Source organism: Paroedura picta, chromosome 5, assembly GCF_049243985.1.
Source record: "Paroedura picta isolate Pp20150507F chromosome 5, Ppicta_v3.0, whole genome shotgun sequence".
Lineage (NCBI taxonomy): Eukaryota > Metazoa > Chordata > Lepidosauria > Squamata > Gekkonidae > Paroedura > Paroedura picta.
The window spans coordinates 31837359-31860514 of record NC_135373.1 but is presented as its reverse complement, the minus strand read 5'-3'; the positions used below and the strand labels follow the sequence as shown (position 1 = coordinate 31860514).

At 45.1% G+C, this 23156-nt stretch overlaps 1 protein-coding gene across 1 annotated transcript; it reads left to right on the top strand.

Moving 5' to 3' along the window:
- The first annotated feature begins 2888 nt into the window (after positions 1 to 2888).
- On the top strand, positions 2889 to 20578 carry STX12 (syntaxin 12). Its single transcript, XM_077337121.1, has 9 exons — positions 2889 to 3162; positions 10841 to 10910; positions 11973 to 12072; positions 14124 to 14261; positions 15145 to 15188; positions 16047 to 16149; positions 16572 to 16644; positions 17919 to 18001; positions 19144 to 20578. The coding sequence occupies exons 1-9, from the start codon at positions 3048 to 3050 to the stop codon at positions 19234 to 19236; spliced, it is 819 nt and encodes a 272-aa protein (XP_077193236.1). The 5' UTR covers positions 2889 to 3047; the 3' UTR covers positions 19237 to 20578.
- Positions 20579 to 23156: the final 2578 nt, after the last annotated feature.

The following is a 23156-nucleotide window of genomic DNA, read 5'->3' as shown; positions in this document are numbered from 1 at the left end:
AATATCTCACTAGAGAAAACAGAAAAGGACAAAAAGATCCTTTAAGCTCCCTTATCAACAACCTCAGATATGAAGATGATACCACTCTAATGGCAGAAAGCAAAGAGGAACTAAAGAGCCTCTTGATGCCGGTGAAGGAGGAGTGCAAAAGTTGGCTTGAAACTCAACATCAAGAAAACGAGGATCATGGCATCCGGCCCTCTCAATTCCTGGCAAATAGATGGGGAAGAAATGGAGATAGTGACAGATTTTATTTTCCTGGGATCCAAGATCACTGCAGATGGGGACTGCAGCAAAGAAATTAAAAGACTCTTGCTCCTAGGGAGGAAAGCTATGGCAAATCTAGACAGCATCCTAAAAAGCAGAGACATCACCCTGCCAACAAAAGTGCGTTTAGTCAAGGCTATGGTCTTCCCAGTTGCAAGGTATGGTCGTGAAAGTTGGACCATAAGGAAGGCTGAGTGTCAGTGAATTGAGGCTTTTGAACTCTGGTGCTGGAGAAGACTCTTGTGAGTCCCTTGGACTGCAAGGCGAACAAACCGGTCAGTCCTAGAGGAGATCAGCCCTGACTAGAGGAGATCAGCCCTGACAGGCCAGATCCTGAAGATGAAACTCACAAACTTTTGGCCTAAAATTCCTCACAAGGTTGCTGTGAGGTGGAAACAATTTAAGCCCCTTTGAGTCCCCCCTGGGGAGAAAGATGAAATATAAATAAAGCAAATAAATAAATACATAGTAAATAAAATGTAGAAGAAGAGGAGGAGGAGGAATTGGTTCTTATATGCTGCTTTTCTCTACCCGAAGGAGGTTCAAAGCGGTTTACAATCACCTTCCCATTCCTCTCCCCACAACAGACACCCTGTGAGAGAGGAGAGGCTGAGAGAGCACTGATATTGCTGCTCGGTCAGAACAGTGCCGTGGCATGCCCAAGGTCACCCATCTGGTTGCATGTGGAGGAGTGCAGAATCGAACCTGGCTCACCAGATTAGAAGTCTGCACTCCTAACCGCTACACCAAACTGGCTCTCCAGTTTGGCAGGCAACCATGGGCAATCCACCTTACCAATCCCATAATTCCCATTTCCTCTTGTTCTGTATCACTTGGACTGTTTCCACTTTTATCTAAGTCTTGCCACTTGTCAGCAGGTGTGACATGTTGCCTTAGGGCAGGGTCCCATGATTTCATTTCCATTATTTAATTTCCACTCCATACTGAGTGCCGTGCACTAAATAAACTCTGCAGTGGAACCCAGAACTGAGTGCCCCTGTTCAACCAATGGCAAACTGCATTCAAAGCTATTCAATCCGCCTCTATAGACTTAAAACTAAGTCATATCCATCAAAAAAAAAAACCTCTCTTGCAAGTACCCTACTAAATGTTATCACATTGGTCTCTCTGAGAGTCCTGCTGGTGCTGCCAGGAGCCTGTAGCTAACCTTGTTCACATTTTGGAATTGCTCAAAAAATTGCATATTTCTGGCACGAGATTATATCCTGGATCAATCTCACATTAGCTGATAACTTAGACTTCACAGCCAGTAATATAATCCTAGGAAATAGACTCTCGAAATACCACATATTTTGGATCCAAACAGCAGCTATAGTTGCTAAGGGAATTATTTTACACTACTGGAAATATCAAGTATCTCTCTCTATATAAATCCCTATGTCAATGATATGCTAGACCTTAGTACAAATGAGTTTAATATATAACAGGTGAGAATCCCGCAGAGCTTTCACCTGCATTTGGCATGAATTCTTGTACCCAACTGAGCAATGATATCACCTCACCTTTGCTCCTTGGTTAATTGAATACATAATGTTGCATCTTATCTCCCAACCAATACTCCTGCTCCACTTTGTTTTCTTTCTCTAATTTTTTCCACACCTTTCTGTTGCTGCTGCTTCCTGACAAGATGAATCCCCACCTGATGCTCTAACTTTGTGGCACCCATTCCACAAAAGGAAATATGGGGGGGGGGATTTCAAAGAGTATTAAGGGAGTGGCAGGTTACAGAGGATGAGCAATAGGGTTGAGAGTGTCCTGCATATTGCAGGGGGTTGGACTAGATGACCCAGGAGGTCCCTTCCAACTCTGTTATTCTGATTCTATCATTCTAATACCCAGACTTGGATTTTAATATTTAAATGTTTTAATTTTAATATATTTTATCCTTACCTGGGGCAACACAGTTATATTTTATCCCTATCTGATGCAAAGCAGTTTGTTAAATTAACAGTGACCGCTGATGGCATTTATCCCTACCTGGGATAAAATATCCTGAATCTGTTTTTGCTTTTGCTGAGGATCGTTTTCCCCAAAAAATCTTTGTCGAAATGCTTTATTATAATATTTTATGGGTATCATGTCAACATCATCATCCCATTAAAATTGTGGCTCTTCAAAGCAACACAGCAAGCCTCTCGGGTGCCCTTCCTTCAGCAATCATCAGGGCTTGCCAAGCTCTGCCCGCCTAGTTTCCCTCACAGGGTTGTTGTGCAGATAAAACGGAGGAGGGATGTCCACAGCCCCGAGTTCCTTGGAGGAAGGCTGGGACACCGCTGTGCTCAACAAAGAAAGTCAAACAGTGGCCTTCCAGATGTCCATGAACTACAATTCCCATGAGCCCCTGCCAGCCTTCGCTGGCAGGGGCTCATGGGAATTGTAGTCCATGGACATCTGGAAGGCCGCAGTTTGACTACCCCTGCATAAACGCCCAGCGCTGCTAACGCCCTATCTGAACTAGGCCCCGCCCATCGCAGCACAGCCTCCTGTCGCCATGGCACCCGCCTCCGCTTCCATTCCCCCCTGAGGGGCGAGTCTGCACATGCGCTTCTAAACCCTACTTAGCGGGCAAGGACGGGAAGAGGCGCTGTCATGCCGGGGTCCTTGTACGCATGCGCGTCCGAGGGACGGCCGGAGCAGGGCAGGTCGGCGCCGCGCATGCGTACTGACTAAGGCGGCGGCATCGTTGTCACCGCTGTCCCGGCCCGGCTGGACGCTGGTTTGATTTCTCGCTTCCCGGGAGACCTTTCTCTTCTTCCACGATGTCGTACGGCCCGCTAGAGACTTACCGGCCTGGCGGGGTGCCGGTCCCGCCTCGGGACTTCAGCAGCATTATCCAGACGTGCAGCGCCAACGTGCAGCGCCTGACACAATGCAGTGAGTGTCTTGACAGCGCCGCCCCGCCCCGGCCCCAATGGGAGCCTCACCCCCGACACTGCCCCCTTGTGCATCCCACCCCCTCTCCCCACTGATCCCTGGTTATTCATAGTTTGGGTGCCCATTCACACGGCCTGCTTTGTCTGAAGACACTTCCGTGTCAAGGGAAGGTGTGGGCGGGTGGGAGTAATAGCACGTAATCTCTCTTTTTACTCTGCATGCGTGTGTTTTGTTCAGCCATCGTTGGTTCTTCCTGCTGTCATGGTTGGACCGTCCTTGCCAATCCAGTGGGATTTACTTCCAAGTAAGGGCACATAGGATTGTGGCCGGGCCTCGTTTACAACTTGCTGCCGGAACGGTTGACACTATCAATTTGCTTCAGAAGCTCACAGCGAAAATAGTAAAATGTGGGGTGTGCGATATCTGTTGCAGTGCAGTTTGTTAAATTAGCAGAGACCGCTAATGGCATTTATACAAGCAGAGGAGAGACTGGTGTAGCCAAAATTAAATGGGAATCTCGTGGCTTGACTAATAAACTGTTATTCCAGCGTACCGCTTCCGCCTACAAAAATGTTCAGTGTTATCTGGCTTGTGGAATACAAAAATTTGCTTTGTCAAATTTTAAATACATAAGTAAGTGCTGTCCAGTCACAGCTGACTTATGGCAATCCTGCCAAGGAGCTTTCAAGGCAAGTGAATAGCAGAGGTGGTTGGCCATTACTTTCCTTGATGGTGTCCTATCCAAGTATCAATCCTGCTTAGCATCTGAGAACTGATGAGATTGGGCTGTACATGCCATCTTCCCTCCAAAAATGTAAAACGGATGTAGCCAATTGAAACTTGTGAGATAAGGAATTCAATTGGGAGAGTTCTCACAGAGAAGGCTCTACGTCTGCCATTGATTAGACTTGTGGCCTTTTGTGAACATGACAGAAGTTTACAGAATTATGCAAGGGATAGAGAAGGTAAAGAAAGAAGTTGTTTTCCCTCACTTTTTCACAATACATGAACTTGTGGGCACTCAATGAAATTTATGAGCAGAAGGCTTAGAACAGATAAAATAAAACACTTCCCCACACAAAGAGTAATGAACATGTCGAATTCACTGCCGTAGGAAGTGGTGGCAGCTACAAGAGTAAACTGCTTCAAGAGGAGATTGGATAAACACATGGAGCAGAAGTCTATCAGTGGTTATTAGCCTCAATGTGTAGATGGAACACTGTATGAAGTATGATAAATAAATAAATAAAATAGAAGTATGATAAATAAATAAAGTGTGGGACTTCATAGGCCACAGCCCTGATGCGACACAGTTTCTCTTATGTTCATAGAAGTGCTTTTCATGGAGGAAATGTGTTCTTTAGTGCCTTGATTCTAGCACAGACTTTTACTCCTCCTTGTTTCCTTCCCCAGAAAGTACTTCTGCCTTTGAAAAAGTACAAAAATATAATGTAGCTTATCTTCAAGGGCTAAGGTAAATAAAGGAATTCTGTCTTCCCAATGTCAAAGGGTTTCCTCCCTGGGTGCATGGAGAGGATCCTTAACACAGGCAAGCATTCATTTGTAATCCTCTTTGCCCAGCCGTATGGCTGTTGAGATAGCTTTGAAAAGATGAAAGCAACGCCCAGCAAAATCTTAAGCATCAGCGAAGAGACTAAGGAGGACTTCCAGAAGCTGAATCAAATCATCATACAAAATAAATAATTCCATGCAAATGATTTAATTTGTTCAGAATTTGGTCTTGCAGAACTGTGACTTGTAGAATTGTGATTTTTTAAAAAAGCCTAGTAAAGGTTCTGAGCTTTTGGGAGAGATTCCATAACAAGCTAGTCTTAATACCCGACTGGCTGTTTCTGCAGTGAACATTTAACAGACCTTGTGAAGGGCTGTTTATAAAGTTAAGGAAAGTAGGTCTATGCCAGGCTTGCTCAACCAGGGTTTCATGAAATCCTGGGGTTTCTTGATGGCCCTGGAAAGGTTTCTTGAATGGGTGAGAGTTAGCTAATTTTTTATATATATATTTTAAAATTGTTAGTTTATTGGGTAATATGACCATTTACAGTCATGTCAACCTGCACCCCCTCCCCAAAATTGGCCAGTGATGGGCCTGGAGGGGATGGGAAAGGGAAGGGCCCTGGGTGAGTGGGTCCACAGCTATGCTGCCCAACCATATGCTGCATGATCACGCAACTTTTGAGGTTTCTCGAAAAGTAAAAAAAAGTTGAGGGAGGCTGGTCTACACTCAGCTTCCAATTTCCCATTGCCCAGTTGCAACTTGTAACTTTCTTAGTTTACTACTGCTGACAACTTAGAACAATGTGAAACAAAGAGAATAGCCTTGTCGTTTGTTGCACTGTTTATGTGTTTGTGCTACACAGTCTAAAGTAGAATTGGCAACCTCCAGGTGGAGCCCGGAGACCTGGAATTACAAGTGAGCTCCAGATGACATCAATCACAGCCCTTGGAGAAAATGGCTGCTTTGGAGTGTGGACTCTATGGTTACACCTTGTTGACTTACCCACCCTTTCCTAGGCTCCAGAACTGACAACCACAAGTTGTTTCATTGTTTGTTGTATGTTTTAAATGGTTTTTCATTCAGTGTTTTTTATACTTTGTATTCAGCCTTGAGTCCCAGAACTAGCAATCGTATTTCTTGTTACATTGTTGTTGTATGTTTTATACTATTTTCTTTTTACACTATTTTTTATACTTTGCCCTCTGCCTTGAATCTTAGCAAGAAAGGTAGATAACGAGTAAATAAGGTTTGATAGCTGATCTCCACGCGATAGAGATCACTTCACCTGGAGTAGGCTTTCTCAACCAGGGTTTATGAAACCCTGGGATTCCTTTATGGCCCTGGAAGGGTTTCCCAAAGAGGTGGGGAGAATTACATATATATATTTATTAAGCATTCATGGGTGATATGACCATATACAGGCATGGTGACCTAGCCCCTCCTCTCCCAAAATGGCCACTGATTGGACTGAAGGGGGTGGGAAGGGGAGGGACCCCAGGTGGGCATGTACATAACTATGCTTCCCAACCCTATTCTGCACAATCACACCACTTCTGGGGTTTCTCAAGGTGTGAAGAAGGCTGACCCGGAGAAATGGATGTCTTGGAAGGTGGACTCTTTGACACTATACCCCTACCCAAACCCCTCCCCTCTCTGACTCCACCCCAAAATGTCAAAGTATTTCCCAGCCTAGCGCAGGCAACTCTACCTCTATGCCCTGTTTGTTGGGCCTCCAGAGGAACTGATTGGCCACAGTGTGAAAAAGAATGCTGGATTAGATGGACCACTGGTCTGATCCAGTAGAGTTCTTCTTACCTTCTCAAAGAGTCACAAAGCGACACTCTGTTTCTGCCCTCTTGTTCTGCCTCTAGGTAATGTAATTCCTGGGCAAGAAAAAACTAGTGGGTAAAGTATTGTCAATCAGACATGGTAGATGAGCAGCTGAGAAAACCAGGCTGTTCTTCAAAAACCTTAGTACTGAAGGCTACTCTGTTGGGGAATGGTTCTAGAGGCAATGAAAGTAATGCAATCCACCTCCATCCAAAGCAACTGAACAATATATGTTGATGTTTTAGAGCAGCTAGAATGAGGTCCCCAACCTTTAAGAGCCTGTGGGCACCCTTGGAATTTTGACATGGCACGGTGGGCTTAGCCACAAAATGGCTACTTCAAAATGGCTGCTGCAGGAGGCAGAGCCTGCCACAAAGTGATTGCCACAGATTAACTCCAGTCACACAGAGAAGATCCTTGGGCTGTGGTGGCAGCTTCTGTCAAAGCAATGCATGTAAAAATCCTCATAGCAAATCAAATACCTAAGGGCCAAGCAAAAACCTTGCAGAGCAAGAGGGGTGGGTGGGCACCATAGTGCCCATGGACACCATGTTGGGGACTCAGGAACTAGAAGAAAGCAGTTTTCAGAAGAAGCAAGCAGGGCCAAGACATATGGGCTTTTTTCCCTCATAGACATGGTAAGATTTGTTCTCCCTCCCACCCTCTTAGAAAGGGCAGCCATTTCCTCTAAGTCTGGCAATAAAAGCTTCTGCTTGCTCTGGCAGAGCTTTGCCAATCTTGGCTCGTGTTGCTTTTCACAGCAAAGATGTCTACAGGGCCATTGTAAGCAACGTGACAACCTTCAAAGCCTTTGAAAAACTTTTAGTCTTGCTTAGACAGTTATTCCTTGCAGGTATTCCTTACAGGTCTCTTATCTCTGCAACTGCTGCTGTATCCAGCAGATGCAAATGCTAGCCAAGAGAGGAATACGTCTTGAGCCCTTCCTTCCACTATTCCACAACACAAATTATAGCAGCTGCAAATTTAAATGATCTTCCACAGAGCCAGCTTGGTGTAGTGGTTAGGAGCGCCGACTTCTAATCTGGTGAGCCGGGTTTGACTCCACGTTCCCCCACATGCAGCCAGCTGGTCTTGCCATAGCACTGATAAATTTGTTCTCACTGAGGTGTAATATCAGGGCTCTCTCAGCCTCACCTCCCTCACAGGGTGTCTGTTGTGGGGAAAGGGAAGGTGACTGCAAGCCGCTTTGAGACTCCTTCAGGTAGAAAAAAGTGGCATATAAGAACCAACTCTTGTTCTAATAACTAAGGAGAGCCAACGAAGTGAAGAGTGACTCAAAAAAGCTCATGTCCTGTCACAAATTCTGTAGTCTTTTCTATTTCTAATGCATGGTGGTGGCACAGAAACTAGCTATTCCCCTCCCCCAACAAGTTTTGCCTTTTATACAAGCAGCATGTTAAAAACTGCCCTTAAGAAAGAAACTGTAAGGTATGTTTTTGGGGAAGCGAATTCTCCAAAAGGGAGAAGGCTTTCTGTTTGAATTGTAGCCTTCTTCTTTAAACACCTGTAGGGCACATAATGTAGCTAATCAAAATGGATCCAGCTTCAACATACTGGAGTCCATTGTGTTTCTGAATCTTATCAACTCAGTGGTGTTCCCCCCCCCTTTTTTTTTTCTTATCGATACCTGTATCTTGTAACCCATCTCACAGAATCTGAAATGACCCACCAAAATAAATCTGATCCATTTTGCTTTGAATAGCCTATATCCATATAGATAAATGATGCTCAGAACAACAGGTAGATACATAGAATCATAGAATAAGAGTTGGAAGGGACCTCCTGGGTCATCTAGTCCAACCCCCTGTACTACGCAGGACACTCACAACCCTATCGCTTATCCACTGTCACCTGCCACCCCCTTGAGCATTCACAGAAACAGCCTCTCCGTCAGATGGTTATCCAGCCTCTTCTTAAAAATCTCCAAAGATGGAAAACCCACCACCTCCTGAGGAAGCCTGTTCCACTGAGAAACAGTCAGGAACTTCTTCTGGATGTTTAGACGAAATTTCTTTTGAATTAATTTCATTCTGGTCTCTCTCTCTGGGGCAAGAGAGAACAACTCTGCTCCATCCTCGATATGGCAGCCTTTTAAATACTTGAAGATGGTTATCAGATCCCCTCTCAGTCGTCTCCTCTTGAGGCTAAACAGACCAAGCTCCCCCAGCTGGTGTGAAAGATCATCTAGTGTGAAAGATGATGAAAAAAGTTGTGAAATGGATTCAATTTATTTTGGGAGTTAAAATAGCTCTCTGTCTGTCACATGTCTTTACCCTGCTCTTCCTGGTTCCATTCTCTTCTGGTTTTCTCCCTCCCAACTTTGATGTATATTAAGCTGGAGAGACTCCAGAATTACCAGTTAAGCTTTATGACACAGGAGGATTTGAAGACAGGTCTCCCCTACCATGATAGGACACCCCAACGGTCACACTGTGCTGGCTTTTGATTTTGGTTTTTCTGGCTGTATCTTTAACTCTTTCAGGTATGCATTGGGTTTTACCTGCATTTCTGAAGGCAGCATTGCAGTCAGGGTTGCTGGCCTATAAAACCACTTACTAGCCCATCTGACCCTATAGTTTCCAAGAGTGCTGTTCCCTGAGCGGGACACCTTTGTCTCCAACACATTTTCATTGGGCCGGAGGGGCGGGGGGGGGGGGGAGAGAAACAAGCATCTCTCTCTGGTCACCCAGGGGTGATTGGTACTTGCCACAGGTGAGCAGGCCAGTGTCTTTTATGTGTCTGCTGTCGAGTGAGCCGTTGCTGGCGTGTGTCGTCACTTCAGTTCTCCCTGGGGATGTTTTAATGCACAGTCAGGCACAGAGCCACTGCAGGCAAGATTCTTCATGGAATCCCAAGTTAAGGCAAGTCAAGTAATGCCAGTCAGGGAGCTGCTTGTGAACAATTTGCTTATTGCCCAGAACACTTATTGCATTCTGACAGCAGTTGATGACTCAATGTCCTCGAGCCATATATATGCCTGAATTTGAAGTTTTCAAAGGTGGATGGTGCAGCAATTCTGTTCCAGTCCTTCGTCCCTCTCCTTTCTGCCTTTCAAATAGCTGATTATTGTGTAGAACATTATAGGCACCCTGCTGGATCAGACCATTGGTCTGTCTAATCCTGCATCCTGCTTTGTACCAGTTGCTTTGGAGGGCCCCCCTCCCTAGTGTTGCCTCCTAGCTTCGGTTTTCTGAGAGTGCCTTGAGATGTAGAGGTTTTCTGTAGTCATCATGGCCAGTAGACATTCATGGACCAATCATCTGTGAATATGTCTAATCTCTAACCAATGAAACACGTATTAAAACTAGGAGCCAAAATACAAGCATAAACCTGTGTGATGTTCTACGTTTTCTCCTCTCTGACTGTAGATACAAAGTATGGTGATTTCCATGGTGTAGAACAAAATTACTGAAAAACAACCAATCATAGCAATAGGTTGCCATGATGTGTGGGCTTGCTGATAAATCTCTACCAGTTCATTGAAACATATCTTTGTGTTGCATGAGAACATTTCCATTGTGGATGTTAAATCTGTTGGTTTGGAGGAACTCCACTGGGAGTTCAATCAGCTCTTTATTAGGATCTCAGCATGGTGGTACAAGAGACAAAGAACCCCTAAGAACCCCCAACTTATATACAATCATGAATCATGAACAATGGGTCTTTCTGCCAGTGCACGCTATTGATCAGTTTTAGATTTAAGCCCATGGACAGAATCTAGCAGCACATTAGTTAATTATATTGCCAAATTTGTCTTGGACCTCAAGCTCAGTCCTCGGCAGATCGGCAAACACAACAGTAGAAGTATCTGTATGATAGTATTATCCTCTGATGACACTGGCCTAGAGCCACTATGGAGTAGGCAGCCAAAGGGAAGATGTGGGTTCCAATCTCAATTCATTGTGAACTTCAGGCCCTATCCCATAGACCAGGGGTGGGCAAACTGTGGCCCTCCAGATGTCCATGGACTACAAGTTCCATGAGCAAATACTGGCAGGGGCTCATGGGACTTGTAGTCCATGGACATCTGGAGGGCCACAGTTTGCACACTCCTGCTATAGACAATATACTAGAGAAAGGGAAAAATCATGAGCTGCTTGGAGGAAAAGTAGGATAAAAATGTCCTAACAAGATAAATGTAGCCACCTTATGAGGGCAGAGGATATATTTTGTAAAATCAAATATAGTCCGGACATCCCAATGGAGCCAGCGTGCTTAGGATCAGGCTGTGAGAGTCAAGCCTCATTTTCATGGTCAGGGCTATTTTGCTCGGAGGACAGCAGTAACATGTCTCCAATTCTGCCCTTGCAGCTTCTCAGATAAAGAATTTGATGAGCCAACTGGGAACTAAGCAGGATTCCAGCAAGCTTCAGGAAAACTTGTAAGTACCACCTGAGTAGTCCTTAAGGACATCTGATTATAAAGTCAGATTAGTTAATTTGACATGTCATGATTCTAGTGCAAGGGGTCTGTGGTTTAAGGCGTGAATGAAAGAAGACAAGCATTGTGTTAGAGGAGGATTTAGCCCTTCTCCTATATACCATTTTCTTGATTTAAATACAGTTTCCTGGGACTGTTTGCCTTGTGGGCAAACTTATGTCACACATGTACCCACACGCAACACTGCCTTAGGCTGAATCAGGCCTCAGGGGCAGTGTTGTCTACTCAGATTGACAGCGGCCGTCCAAGATCTCAGGTAGGGAGCCTCACATCACCTCCTCGCTGGTCCTTTGAACTGGAGATCCCAGGAATTGAACCTGGGACCTTGTCCATGCAACACAGAGGCTCTTCCCCTGAGCCACAGACCTTCCCCTGCATGTGAAGCTACCTTATATGGACCATTGGTCCATCAGGATCAGTACTGTCTACTCAGCCTGGCAGCAGCTCTGCAGGGTCACTTCTCCGTCTTCCATGGAGCCAATAGCAGTCAGGGGGATGGGGGACAGTGTGAGAAGAATTAAACCCACTAACCAAAAAAAGTGATGGGATAATACCTGTAAAGATCTGTTAAAGCACATTCGTATCTTCTTGTTCCCCTCGATCATTCCTAAGGATGAGATATTATTGGGGCCTGCAAAACAGCGTTCACATGGACATCATAATGTGCCACAGAAACCAGAAGGGAAAAAAATGTTATTGGCCTTTTACATCATTCTTGTTTGCTTTCAGTTTTCTGGCAGGACAGCCTGGAAATCAAAGCAGTAAAGGGCTGTGGCTCAGTGGAAGAGATTATGCTTTGCATGCAGAAGGTCTTGGGTTCAATCCCTGGCATCTCTAGTTCAAAGGACTAGGCAGCAGGTGATGGGAAAGATCTCTGCCTGAGACCCTGGAGACCCACGGCCAGTCTGAGTAGGCAACGTTGACATCAGTGGACCGATAGTCTGATTCAGTATAAAGAAGCTTCTTGTGTATTCAGCAGATAATGTGTGTGTTTTGTTCACAGGCAACAGTTGCAGCACACCGCAAACCGGCTTGCGAAGGAGACCAATGAGTACCTGAAGGAGCTGGGCTCCCTGCCACTCCCCTTATCTTCACTGGAACAGGTCTGTCAGTCTTTTTGCTAGGATATTATATGTGTACCAGAAGATAAACTGTCTTTGTCTCAATACCATTTGTGTTGCTTGCAAACATCTGAGAAGACCATGAAACTCATTTAGTGGATGGCAGTATAGAATATCCAGAAATGGCAAGGTGTGAATGAGGTGTGCTTAGAATTGGGAGTCCTGCTGCATCTGTGTAAATGCTTTGATGTTTTGACACTGGGCAGACATAGGCACTTGCCTGGAATGCCCCCAAATTCATGGGCTGGCCCTGTATATGAGCGGAGAGGGGAGTTTGGCTGTTTTTTTGGTCATGGGTTGAATTTGACTGTTGATCACATCTCTCTCCTGCCCTTCCTCTTTCCTTGGTACTCTGAAGGGAGAGAGTTAATTATAGCCCATCTTTACTGTTGTAAATGAGGAAACAACATATGACTGATGAATCTTTCAGTGCTTCTTTGGGCATGAAACAAAGAAGAAAAATCTCTGTTCCAAGCTCCAACAGCAAACCTCATCCAAGCTTCCTACCTCCCAGCACTCAGCATAGTCCCTTGTTTTTGTTGTTAGGTGTGAAGTCGTGTCCGACCCATCGCGACCCCATGGACAATGATCCTCCAGGCCTTCCTGTCCTCTACCATTCCCCGGAGTCCATTTAAGTTTGCACCGACTGCTTCATTTACTCCACCCAGCCACCTCGTTCTCTGTTGTCCCCTTCTTCTTTTGCCCTCAATCGCTCCCAGCATTAGGCTCTTCTCCAGGGAGTCCTGGGGACGCTTGCTACTGAGGAGGAAAGCTATGGCAAATCTAGACAGCATCCTAAAAAGCAGAAACATCACCCTGCCAACAAAAGTGTGTCTAGTCTTCCCAGTTGCAATGTATGTCTGTGAAAGTTGGACCATAAGGAAAGCCGAGTGTCAAAGAATTGAGGCTTTTGAACTCTGGTGCTGGAGAAGACTCTTGCGAGTCCCTTGGACTGCAAGGCGAACAAACCGGTCAGTCCTAGAGGAGATCAGCCCGGACTGCTCCTTAGAAGGCCAGATCCTGAAGATGAAACTCAAATACTTTGGCCACCTCATGAAAAGGAAGCATAGTCCCTGCTATGCCCCTTAATGTAGACTGGTATCTCCCCAGACTGGGTCTGCTTCTAGTCTGGCAGTAAGAGCAAGCTTTGTTATTCTCCCAGATGGAAGCACATGGTGCAATAACCTTGTTGAAATTAAACAGGTCTGAATCCAGTCACTAGTCTCTTGCACACACACACAACCTCTTGCAGACTTCCCACACTCCTGCATCAATTAACAATGACATTATATTTGTTGAGGGGGGGTGGGAAATGCCCCAAGCCATTAAACTTACCTCATTCTAAAAAGAGGGGGGGAAATTGGAACCACCTTGAGCACAGAGGAGAGGTGGACTATAGGTATTTTAATAAATAATTTAGTCTTTTCTGGTCAGCTTCATTTCATCCTTGGAATTTCCTGAGCAAGAGTAATAGAGACCCAGAAATATGGACTGAAGAATCTGTGGATGATGAACCAAAGGACTTCATCAACCTAGGTTGCTTCTTGATCTGGGAGAAAGGAGTTCTTTCAAGGTGATTGGGAAGATAAGAGTATAGCATGAGAGCTCAGGACAGTGACTGGTGCTGATCTGAATGTGGAGTCTTTTGTATATGGATCATGCTGCTGCCAGAATGGACCAGGGTGGGGCACTATGTTGTCATTCCTGCCCTCTCACTCCATCCCTAGCTTAAGGAACACCCTTTGCACCCTTGTATATCTCACTCATTTGTATCAGTTTGGCCCAAATGGGACACTGTAGGAGAATGGCGGAATAAGAGTGTTATGATAACACACCTCTTGGGACTTGGTGACTATATTACGGTCCATGACTATAAAGGGGGTTATAGACATGTTCACTAAATGGCTTGGGAGGGATTTAAACTGATATCATGGGTTACAGTTACAAATATGAAGTGTAAAGATTAGAAAAGATAATTTTTGAAAATTGTGGAATGCTCCACATAAAGCCACTGTCTTCATTCTGTCTTGCAGCGCCAGCAGAAACTTCAGAAGGAGCGTTTAATGAGTGACTTCTCCGCTGCCCTAAATAACTTCCAAGAGGTGCAGAGAAGAGTGTCTGAGAAAGAGAAAGAAGCTGTTGCCCGAGCAAGGGCCGGCTCCCGTCTCTCTGTAAGTCTTTAGCTAAACCTTTCCTACATTTTCCAGTGTATTTCATGTAGAGAAAAACATACTCCATTTGCAGGATTTTTCTGCTTGTGGTCCACAGTGGTCTAGATTCTAGATCAGTGGTTCTCAACCTTCCTAATGCCTTGACCCTTTAATACAGTTCCTCCTGTTGTAGTGAACCCCAACCATAAAATTATGCAAGGGTTCTTTCACAGAAATTAAACCGAAACTGACCAATGGCGTGAAGATCCATTGTTCATGATTGGATATAAATTGTTTTTTTTTTTTCACGGGGTTTCTCCGTTCAGTTCTGCCTTGGATTTTCCTGAGCAACAGTAATAGAGGCTCCAAAATATTGCCTCTTGTCCCACCATGCCAATCTCGCTATTTCACTGCTCCAGATAGGCGAATGCTCTATATCTACCCCACAAGGCTGTTGTGCGGATGGCCCCCCCACCCAGCCAAGCTGCTTGCCCTGCTGCGATCCCTGTGAAAGGGTCGTTCAACCCCCAAAGGGGTCCAAACCCCCAGGTTGAGAACCACTGCTCTAGATTATGTCAGTACTAGGGTGGAAAAAGGGAGTGATTCTGCTTTGTATTAGAGACCGTCTCTTTGGAGAGCCGCTGAGAGTCTGAGTAGACAGTATGGACAATCATGGACAATCAAGGGTATGCTTCAAAACAAGGCAACTTTATGCATGTTTCTTGATCTAGTCCAGTTCCCTGGAGCCATAACTTAGGATTTCTCTTCCTGAAAAATCTACAGGGCTTCTAGAACTGTGTGCTGGGCCCTGCAAGGACCTGCTTGCTACTGCACACCTTTCAACCTAGAATAAGAATCCCTGCTTTCTCGCTGTTTCTGATGATAGCCAAATTATGTTTTCCAGGCAGAGGAGAGGAACAAGGATGAGCAGTTGGTTTCATTTGACAGGTAACTTCTGCAGCTTGAAGGTTCACTCTTTTCACCTCTGACTTCTGAAATGGAAAAGCCATCACCATGGGTCGTGTCTTGAAAATGTGGGTGGGGGATAATAAGATGGTTGCATTCACAACTAGTTCTTGTGACACTTGGGGTTTTGACATGATTTAGAACAAGACCATCCCACTTGGGCGTGAATGCTGTTTCTGGCTTCTGATCTCTTTCCACAGTGTCTTGAAATGTGTAAAACTTTTGAAGATGGAATTGTTACCGTGCAGGGAGTGTAGGTGATGTCTGTTTAATGTAAGGTGCACACGCGTTTTGGGTCACCTTGCTGCCATCCATAATCCAGGAGGCTGTCCACAGTCTTGGAAAACTGGATGCACGGATGACACGGGCACTATAGAGACATCACAGGAAAATCCCTTCCAGTATTTTCTGGATAGCAAGTGGAAGTCAAGGAGCAGGCATCTGGACATGGGAATTTTCAAGTGACAGGACAAAAGGCAGCCAAATATAGCATTTAGATGGAGCCAGGTGCAGTTTGTTGACAATCTGCTCATCTTTCTCCCTTCATGCCAATCAGGCACTCAAGGGTAAATACACAGGATAAGTATATATCTAAAAGGGGATGTTTTTTAAAAGGGAGCTCCAAATAAGTTCTGAGGATCTCTTATTATTGACAGGAATTTCTTTTTTGTAGAGGAAATCCTGTGCTTGTGAAACTGACATGCCTATGTTGAAAAATATCAGGCTGGATCTGAGTGATATTTTGTACCGTAGTCTTGACAAAAAAAAATTACAGTAAAGAAAAAGTAGAGCTATAGTTGAAGGAGCAAACTATGTGTCCTATGTATCCTTTGTCCAAAGCAATGAAGAATGGAATCAGATGCAGTCTCAAGAAGAGGAGGCGATAACAGAACAAGACCTTGAACTAATTAAGGAGAGAGAAACGGCCATCAGGCAATTAGAGGTGAGGACCTTAGAGCCTTAGCTGAATGCATGCTACCTGACCATAGAAGAGTAGGAGAGCAGCTGCTTGGCATGCAGAAGGTCCCAGTTCAGTCCCCGCATCTCAAGTTTAAAAAGACCAGGAAGTAGGAGATGTGAAAGATCTTTATCTGAAACGCTGAAGAGCCACTGCCAGTCTAAGTAGACAATACTGACCGTCATGAGCCAATAAGGAAATATCCATGTGTGACAGGTGTAGAGGATCACCTGGGCTACTACCAATCCTGTGTGACCCCCTGCCATCGTCCCACAATATTGCATACTGTGCCAAGGGGTTACGTTTCTGATAAGACATGTTAAGAACCGCCAGTTAAAAATTCTTAAACACTCTATCAGTCAGGGGAGAAATACAATAAATCTTAATTGTTTTCCTCCTTTTTCCAGGCAGATATCCTGGACGTGAACCAGATATTTAAAGATTTGGCTATGATGATCCATGATCAAGGAGACATGATCGGTAAGTGAGATTCCAGCTAATGTTTTTGCCTTCAAAAGAAGCTCTTCATTTCCAGTGTTCTGGTTACAGAACTCGAGAGTAGACTCAACAGGATTCAGAGCTGTCACAAAAATATGTCATACTGCATTTTATTTGCTTAATTTGTATAACACCTTCCAGCAGCTGGCTTGGGATGGTTTACAACATGGTATGATAAAGAAAATTGACACAGTACCAAATTGACACAGTTAAAACAGTTAAAAGGTTAAAATGTATTTCTGTGAGCTTTGCCTTCAGTGCTTCTCCCACTCCGGGGGACAGGATCTTGCAGAAGGGGGCCAGCTTGATGTTGCTCTACGGTTCATTGGTCCCAACCAAACGCCTGGAAGAGCTCCATCTTGTAGGCCCCTCTGAACTAAGCAACCTCCCAAAGGGCCTACAGCTCTTCTGGGAGCTCATTCTACCAGGTGCAGGCTAGGACCTGGTTGAGGGAGTATTGCTTTGAAAAAGTGGTGGTTCTTTCATCACTGAATTACAGTATCCAGAGTGGCACAGTGGTTAGAATTCAAAATTCCCACTCCCAAATTCAAAACTCCCACTCTAAAACAGAAATTTGCCAGGTGACCTTGGGCCAGTCACACCCTCTCAACCTAACCTTGTGAATGGAGCGAATAATCATATTGCGGGTGCCCCAGGAGAAGCAAGAAAGCTTCCGTTTTGCTCTTTCACAAAGCCACCAGAGATTATCTAGATTAGAGTCCAAGTAGCACATTGGAGACCAACAAAGATTTCCAGAGTGAAAGCTTTTCAGAGTCAAAGCTCCCTTTCTCAGATATCTGATGAAGAGAAGCTTTGACTCTTGAAAGCTTGTACCCTGGAAAACCTGTTGGCCTCCAAAGTGCTGTTAGACTTGAATCTTGCTCTTCTACTGCAGACCAACTTCTACTGCTACCCACCTGTAACTATCAACACAAAAGATTAAGTTTGCATCTTTCTGAACATTCCATTGAGTTTGACCATGCAGGTTAATTTGCATTAGCAGCAAGGAAAATTCGAGCCAAATTTATGCCGCCAGAGAGCTAGAAACTTGAATTCTTATTGTCTTTTATTATCTATGGACTACCGCATATATTGTTCTAATTCTTTTACTGTTTTTATATCAACTGATATGATATTGATCGCATTGTAATGGCCTATGGCTGGAAACAATAAAGTCTTATGTATTATGTATTATGCAGGTTAATCTGGGGTAAATCTTTGTGGTCTAGCTTTCTGAGTGTGTTTCTCCCCTATAGACAGCATAGAATCGAGTATAGAAAATGCAGAGGTACATGTGGAAAACGCGAATGAACAGCTACAGAGGGCTTCATATTATCAGGTAATGTTTGCGTGACCTCCCGCCTACCCAGTCGACCCCACAGCCAAAATAATTGCGCTGCTGCTTGAAAAGAAGGGAAGGGAGAATAATGAGAGTAGACATTTGCTGTTCTCCTCCAAAAAAGCACTGTGAAACTTTTGTGTGAACTGAAAGTGGCTAAGATTTCCAAACGCCTTTTCCTACATTGTGAACTGCACGTGCCTTTTATAAACCTAGTTGACAATTTGTCACAGAACCATAGAGGTAATTTGTCACAATATCCTGTAAGATCTTAAGGGGTGTGACCATTTGAGAACTAGTGAAATGGACTACAACTGGAGGAAGTCAAGGCTAGTGGATTCATTAAGGATTACTTCCCCCCCCCAATAATCTGAGCATTGCTTGACATTGCCATTATAGTGTTTGGGAATCCTCTTTAAATGGGCTGCCCCTTAGTGTTTCTATAGGGGCTCTCACCAACATATTTCTTTTTTTGTCTGACCTCTGCCCTTTCAAGCATATGAGAAGCCCTGAAATAGTCTACCCGCAGGTTGGAGGTATAGTAACATTACAGTTATTGTACCCTGATATGTTGGAAGTTTATTGGCAGAAACTCCCTTGAATTAAAGATGAACAAATCCTATCAGGGTGGAACTAGATATAGCTACTCATTCAGAGTTCCAATGTAACAACACAAGAGGTACCTTGTTGGATCAGACTAGTGGTCTATCTGGTTTAGCATCTTGTTTCAAAAAATGGCCAACCAGTTGCTCTGGAGGGTTAACACATGTTGCCTTCCTTACACTGGTATTCAGAAAATTACTGCCTCAGACTGTGGACATATCCTTCAGTCACTGTGTTTGGTAGCTTTTGACGAATGCCTCCTCTGTAAATCTAATCCCCTTTTAAAGCCACCTTTGCTGTGTCCGCTGGCAGTGAATTCCACAATTTAATTACCGAGTAAAGAAATACTTTTTCTCTGCCCTGAGTCTGTTGTCCATCGACTTCATTGGGGGCCTTCAAGTCTCTAGTATTATGGGAGAGGGGTAAAATGTTTTCACTTTATCCAACCCATGTATAGTTCAACCTACTGTGGAAGTTTTAATAACAGAACCTTCTTTTGGCACAAATGACTTTTGTTTTTGTTTTTCTCTTCTTAATAGAAAAAATCTCGTAAGAAGATCTGCATCCTGATTGTTGGCCTTGTCGTGGTTGTCCTAATCCTGGTCATTGTCATTTGGCAGGCAACAAAATGAAATTCCCAAGTAGAATTGGATTAATTGCAACATTGTTGGGTATTTTCCCCCCAGTACTGGGAGGAAAAATAAGTAGACAAGCCTGTGAAACGAAGTGATCTAGATACGAAGGAGCACAAACCAGTTTTCCTCTAGTTATTCTATATAGAAACTAACATGAAGATACATAGTTCTTGGACTCGGTGAACTCGGACAACAGTATTTATCAGTTTGTGTATAACTATTTTATGTACCTGATGATCTTGTGGGTTTTTTTTGTTTTCTGTACTATATATACTAATGCAGTCCCAATGAAGAGTCTATGACCTTATTTAACTGACATGTGCAGGTATAATTTTTTTAAACTTTATTCTCCTTTTAAGTGATTTGCATATGCACTACTCCAACAAGGACAAACTTTCACTTACCCAGCAATTATAAGTCTCTCATGATTAATTAGACACAGTGCAGACAGCCACTTCAGGTATACACATACAGGTGGGATTCTTTCAAAGGGTAGCACCTCTGTCCCATTGCTGACTGTTTTTGAGACATGACCATGTTTCAGAAACATGAGATGGTACTGGGGGAAAGTGAGGAAAGACTAACCTCGCGTGACCTGCAAAATGAAGCATACTATTGTTTGTGTAGCCCTTGGCTTTTAAATTGCCAGGGGAAAAGGCAGTCCTCATTCTTTTAAATGATACAGTGGAGAACATTTAGGCCACCTGAGCTTGAGGCCAAGAATGTATTTCGTAGCTGATTTTTCTCCCTGTGCCATATTTGTAGTGGGACTGTAGAGTCACTCTCGTTTGGTCTCTTGTGTATGCCTCTAGCACGCACAATAGAAATATTTCATCAAAGTGACTTCAGATTATCTCAAAACGAATACTATTGCAGGTAGGAAACAAAGCACTGAGTCTATAATGACTTTAACAGGTGACATAGAAAGGTGGTGGGTTATGCATTTTGTAGTTTACAACCAAATAATAGTCTTTGAAACAGAAAGCTTCTGACATTACATTATATGACAACACTTATTTTCTCACAGGGGTGTAGGAGTCTGACTGAACTGATGCACTGGAGGAATTGGTAAGCAGAGCACTTTCAGTCCAGTCCTACTTCTCAAAGTAACCAGCAAAAAAGAGACGCACAGGTTGTTGAAGTCCTTTAATTCCAGAACCTGCAACTTCCTTCTATTGATGCTCATTCACATTTGTCCCTGTTTTCCCTTATATAAATTACTAAACTGTGAAAGTCTGTGTGGGAGAATACCCTCAGTTGCACATTTTTCTTTGCACTATGACTCCCATCATTCCTTTGATTTAATTTATCAATAAACATTTTTAAAAGTATGTGAGAAGCTGTCTTTTTCTTGAGCTTGTTCAAATTAAGCTAGGGGACAGGAGAAGTGAGAATTAAATGCTTATATATAGCTTCATAAGTGTTACAGAGATAATAACTTCCAAAAGGGTGTAGCTTGTAAGGTAGAAACGTTGTGTGCAGATTGGGCCACTTGCTTGATAGAATCATAGAATCACAGAGTTGGAAGGGGCCATACATGCCATCCAGTCCACCACCCTGCTCAATGCAGGATCAGCCTAAAGCAGCGGTTCTCAACCCTCCGTCTTGGCGACCCCGCTGACAGCCATGTCAGTTCGTACGCGCATTCATGTGCATGTGCAGGCGCAAAACAGTCGGGGCAGAGTGGAGGAGGCCATGTCTCCTCTGCTGCCGCCCACCACTTTCCGGCTGCTTCAGAGCGACAGGGCGCTCGTTGGAGCAGCCATGGGGGGCATCCAGCAGGTGGGCAGTGAGGGCGGGGCAGGCAAGGGAGAAGCCGCAGCACCCAGAGGAGCCTCTGGAGAGGCCAGCCCAAGGGAAAGGGTTGGTGGCAGTGCGGTGCAGGCAGACGGGACGTATTGTGCTGGGCCAGCAGCACCACTCCCCCACCACCTCCCGCTGCTGCCCACTTTCACCGGCCTCCAATCTGGAGACCCCGGGGAAGGGTCCAGGTCCCAATTGGGGTTGGGACCCCAAGCTTGAGAACAACTGGGCTAAAGAATCCAGGATAATCTGTCCAGCCGCTGCTTGAAGACTGCCAAGGAGGGGGAGCTCACCACCTCCTTTGGCAGCCAATTCCATGGCAGAACTACTGACTGTGAAATAATATTTTCCGATATCTAGCAGATAGGGTTCTACACATAGGTTAAAGCCATTACTGCAGGTCCTATCTTCCACTGCCAACAGGAATAGTTTCTTGTCCTCCTCTAAATGACAGCCTTTCAAATATTTAAAAGCAAGTGTGTCCCTTCTCAACCTCCTCTTCTCCAAGCTGAACCTTCCGAAGTCCCTCTGCCTTTCCTCTTAGGGCTTGGTCCCCAGGGCCTAGATCATTCTCGTCACTCTCCTCTGAACCCTCTCAATTTGTGCCACGCCCTTTTTGAAGTGAGGCCTCCAGAACTGTACACAGTTCTGCACACAGTACTCCAGCTGAGGTCTGACCAATGCGGTGTAGGGTGTACAGTAGGACTATGACCAAGTCCTGTGTCATTTTAAAGGCTAATGTGCTTGTGTTTTTTAATATGCCACAAGATCCCTGCTTGAGAGGCTTCGGACGAGAGCTGAAATTCCCTTTTCTTGCACTTCTGTTAAAGGATCCTGCTTTCACGTGTGAGCATTTTGAATCATGCCATTTAAATGTTATTACATGCTTTGCAACAGGGGTTCCCAAACTTTTCCAGGCTGCTGCCCCGTTGGCTCTCAGGCCACATCCCTAGTGCCCCCCCACGCACATATATACAAACAGACACCACTTTCCTGGGTCTACTGCAAATTCAAAACACACCATATTGCCTACACTTCTTTTTAGTCAAGGGAAAATATGTAAGTTCTTTGCAGAAGTAATTTCTAAAGCCACTTTGGGTCCTCACTGGGGAGAAAGACAGAAAGAAAAACAGAGAGTACAAAGTAATAGAGGATCTCATGGTCCCCCCTGCAAGCAGGAGAAGGCTTTCCCAGCCTCCCAAAGATAGAGACTTTTGGAGAAGGGTTGCCAACCCTGAGTTTAAAAATTCCTGGAGATCTGGAGTGGGGCCTGGGGAGGTGATAGTCTGAAGAGGAGCTCAGCAGGAACATGATCCCATGCAGCCTGCCTTCTGAAGCTGTCATTTCCTTCAGGAACCCAAGCAGGGCTGGCCCTTGTCAGACCACCAAGGAAGCTACGCCCCAGGGGCAGGCAATGGCAAGCCCCCTTGGAACTTCTCTTGCTAGAAAAACGCAGCTGCAGCAAGAAGAATCATACCGCTGCCCTCTACAGCCCCAAATTCCTCACCGCCCCCCGACTGCCGCCAGCCAGCTGTCCTATACGACCAGCTAATAAAACAAACAAAATAATAAACTCACCGCCCCCTTGGAGAAACCCCTACCTTAGAAAGAGACAAAAACCCTCCTAAACTCTTTCGCGACGACTTTGGAGTCCAAGGGGGTGGCAGGTGACAGTGGACGAGCGATAGGGCTGTGAACGCCCTGCATAGTGCAAGGGGTTGGACCAGCTGGCAGGGGCTCATGGGAATTGTAGTCCATGGACATCTGGAGGACCACAGGTTGACTACCCCTGGACTAGATGACCCAGGAGGTCCCTTCCAACTCTATGATTCAAGACCAACCAAGACGTATTCAACCCGCGAGCTTCCTCAGCCAACGGTGTAGGGATCCTACGAGTACGGAGAGGAGAGTAAACGTGTAGCAAAGTAGCAAACTTGGCTCGCCGCCGCCAAAATGGCGGCAGGCCGACCCTGTCACAACCGTCCGCTCACCGCCGGGAAGAACTCGGCGTTTTCCCGCGCTTTTCGGCGCGCTCTCCTGACCCCGCCCCCGACGCGCCTTTCCGGCCGTGCCGCGGCCCGCCTCGCTTCCCTCCGCCGTGCGGGGCATGCTGG

Coding starts and splice junctions, on each gene's coding strand:
- STX12 (XM_077337121.1), top strand. CDS start 3,048: ATGTCGTACGGCCCGCTAGAGACTTACCGGCCTGGCGGGGTGCCGGTC. Junction 10,911..11,972: donor AGCAAGCTTCAGGAAAACTT/GTAAGTACCACC, acceptor TTTTGTTCACAG/GCAACAGTTGCAGCACACCG. Junction 16,645..17,918: donor TGATCAAGGAGACATGATCG/GTAAGTGAGATT, acceptor TCTCCCCTATAG/ACAGCATAGAATCGAGTATA.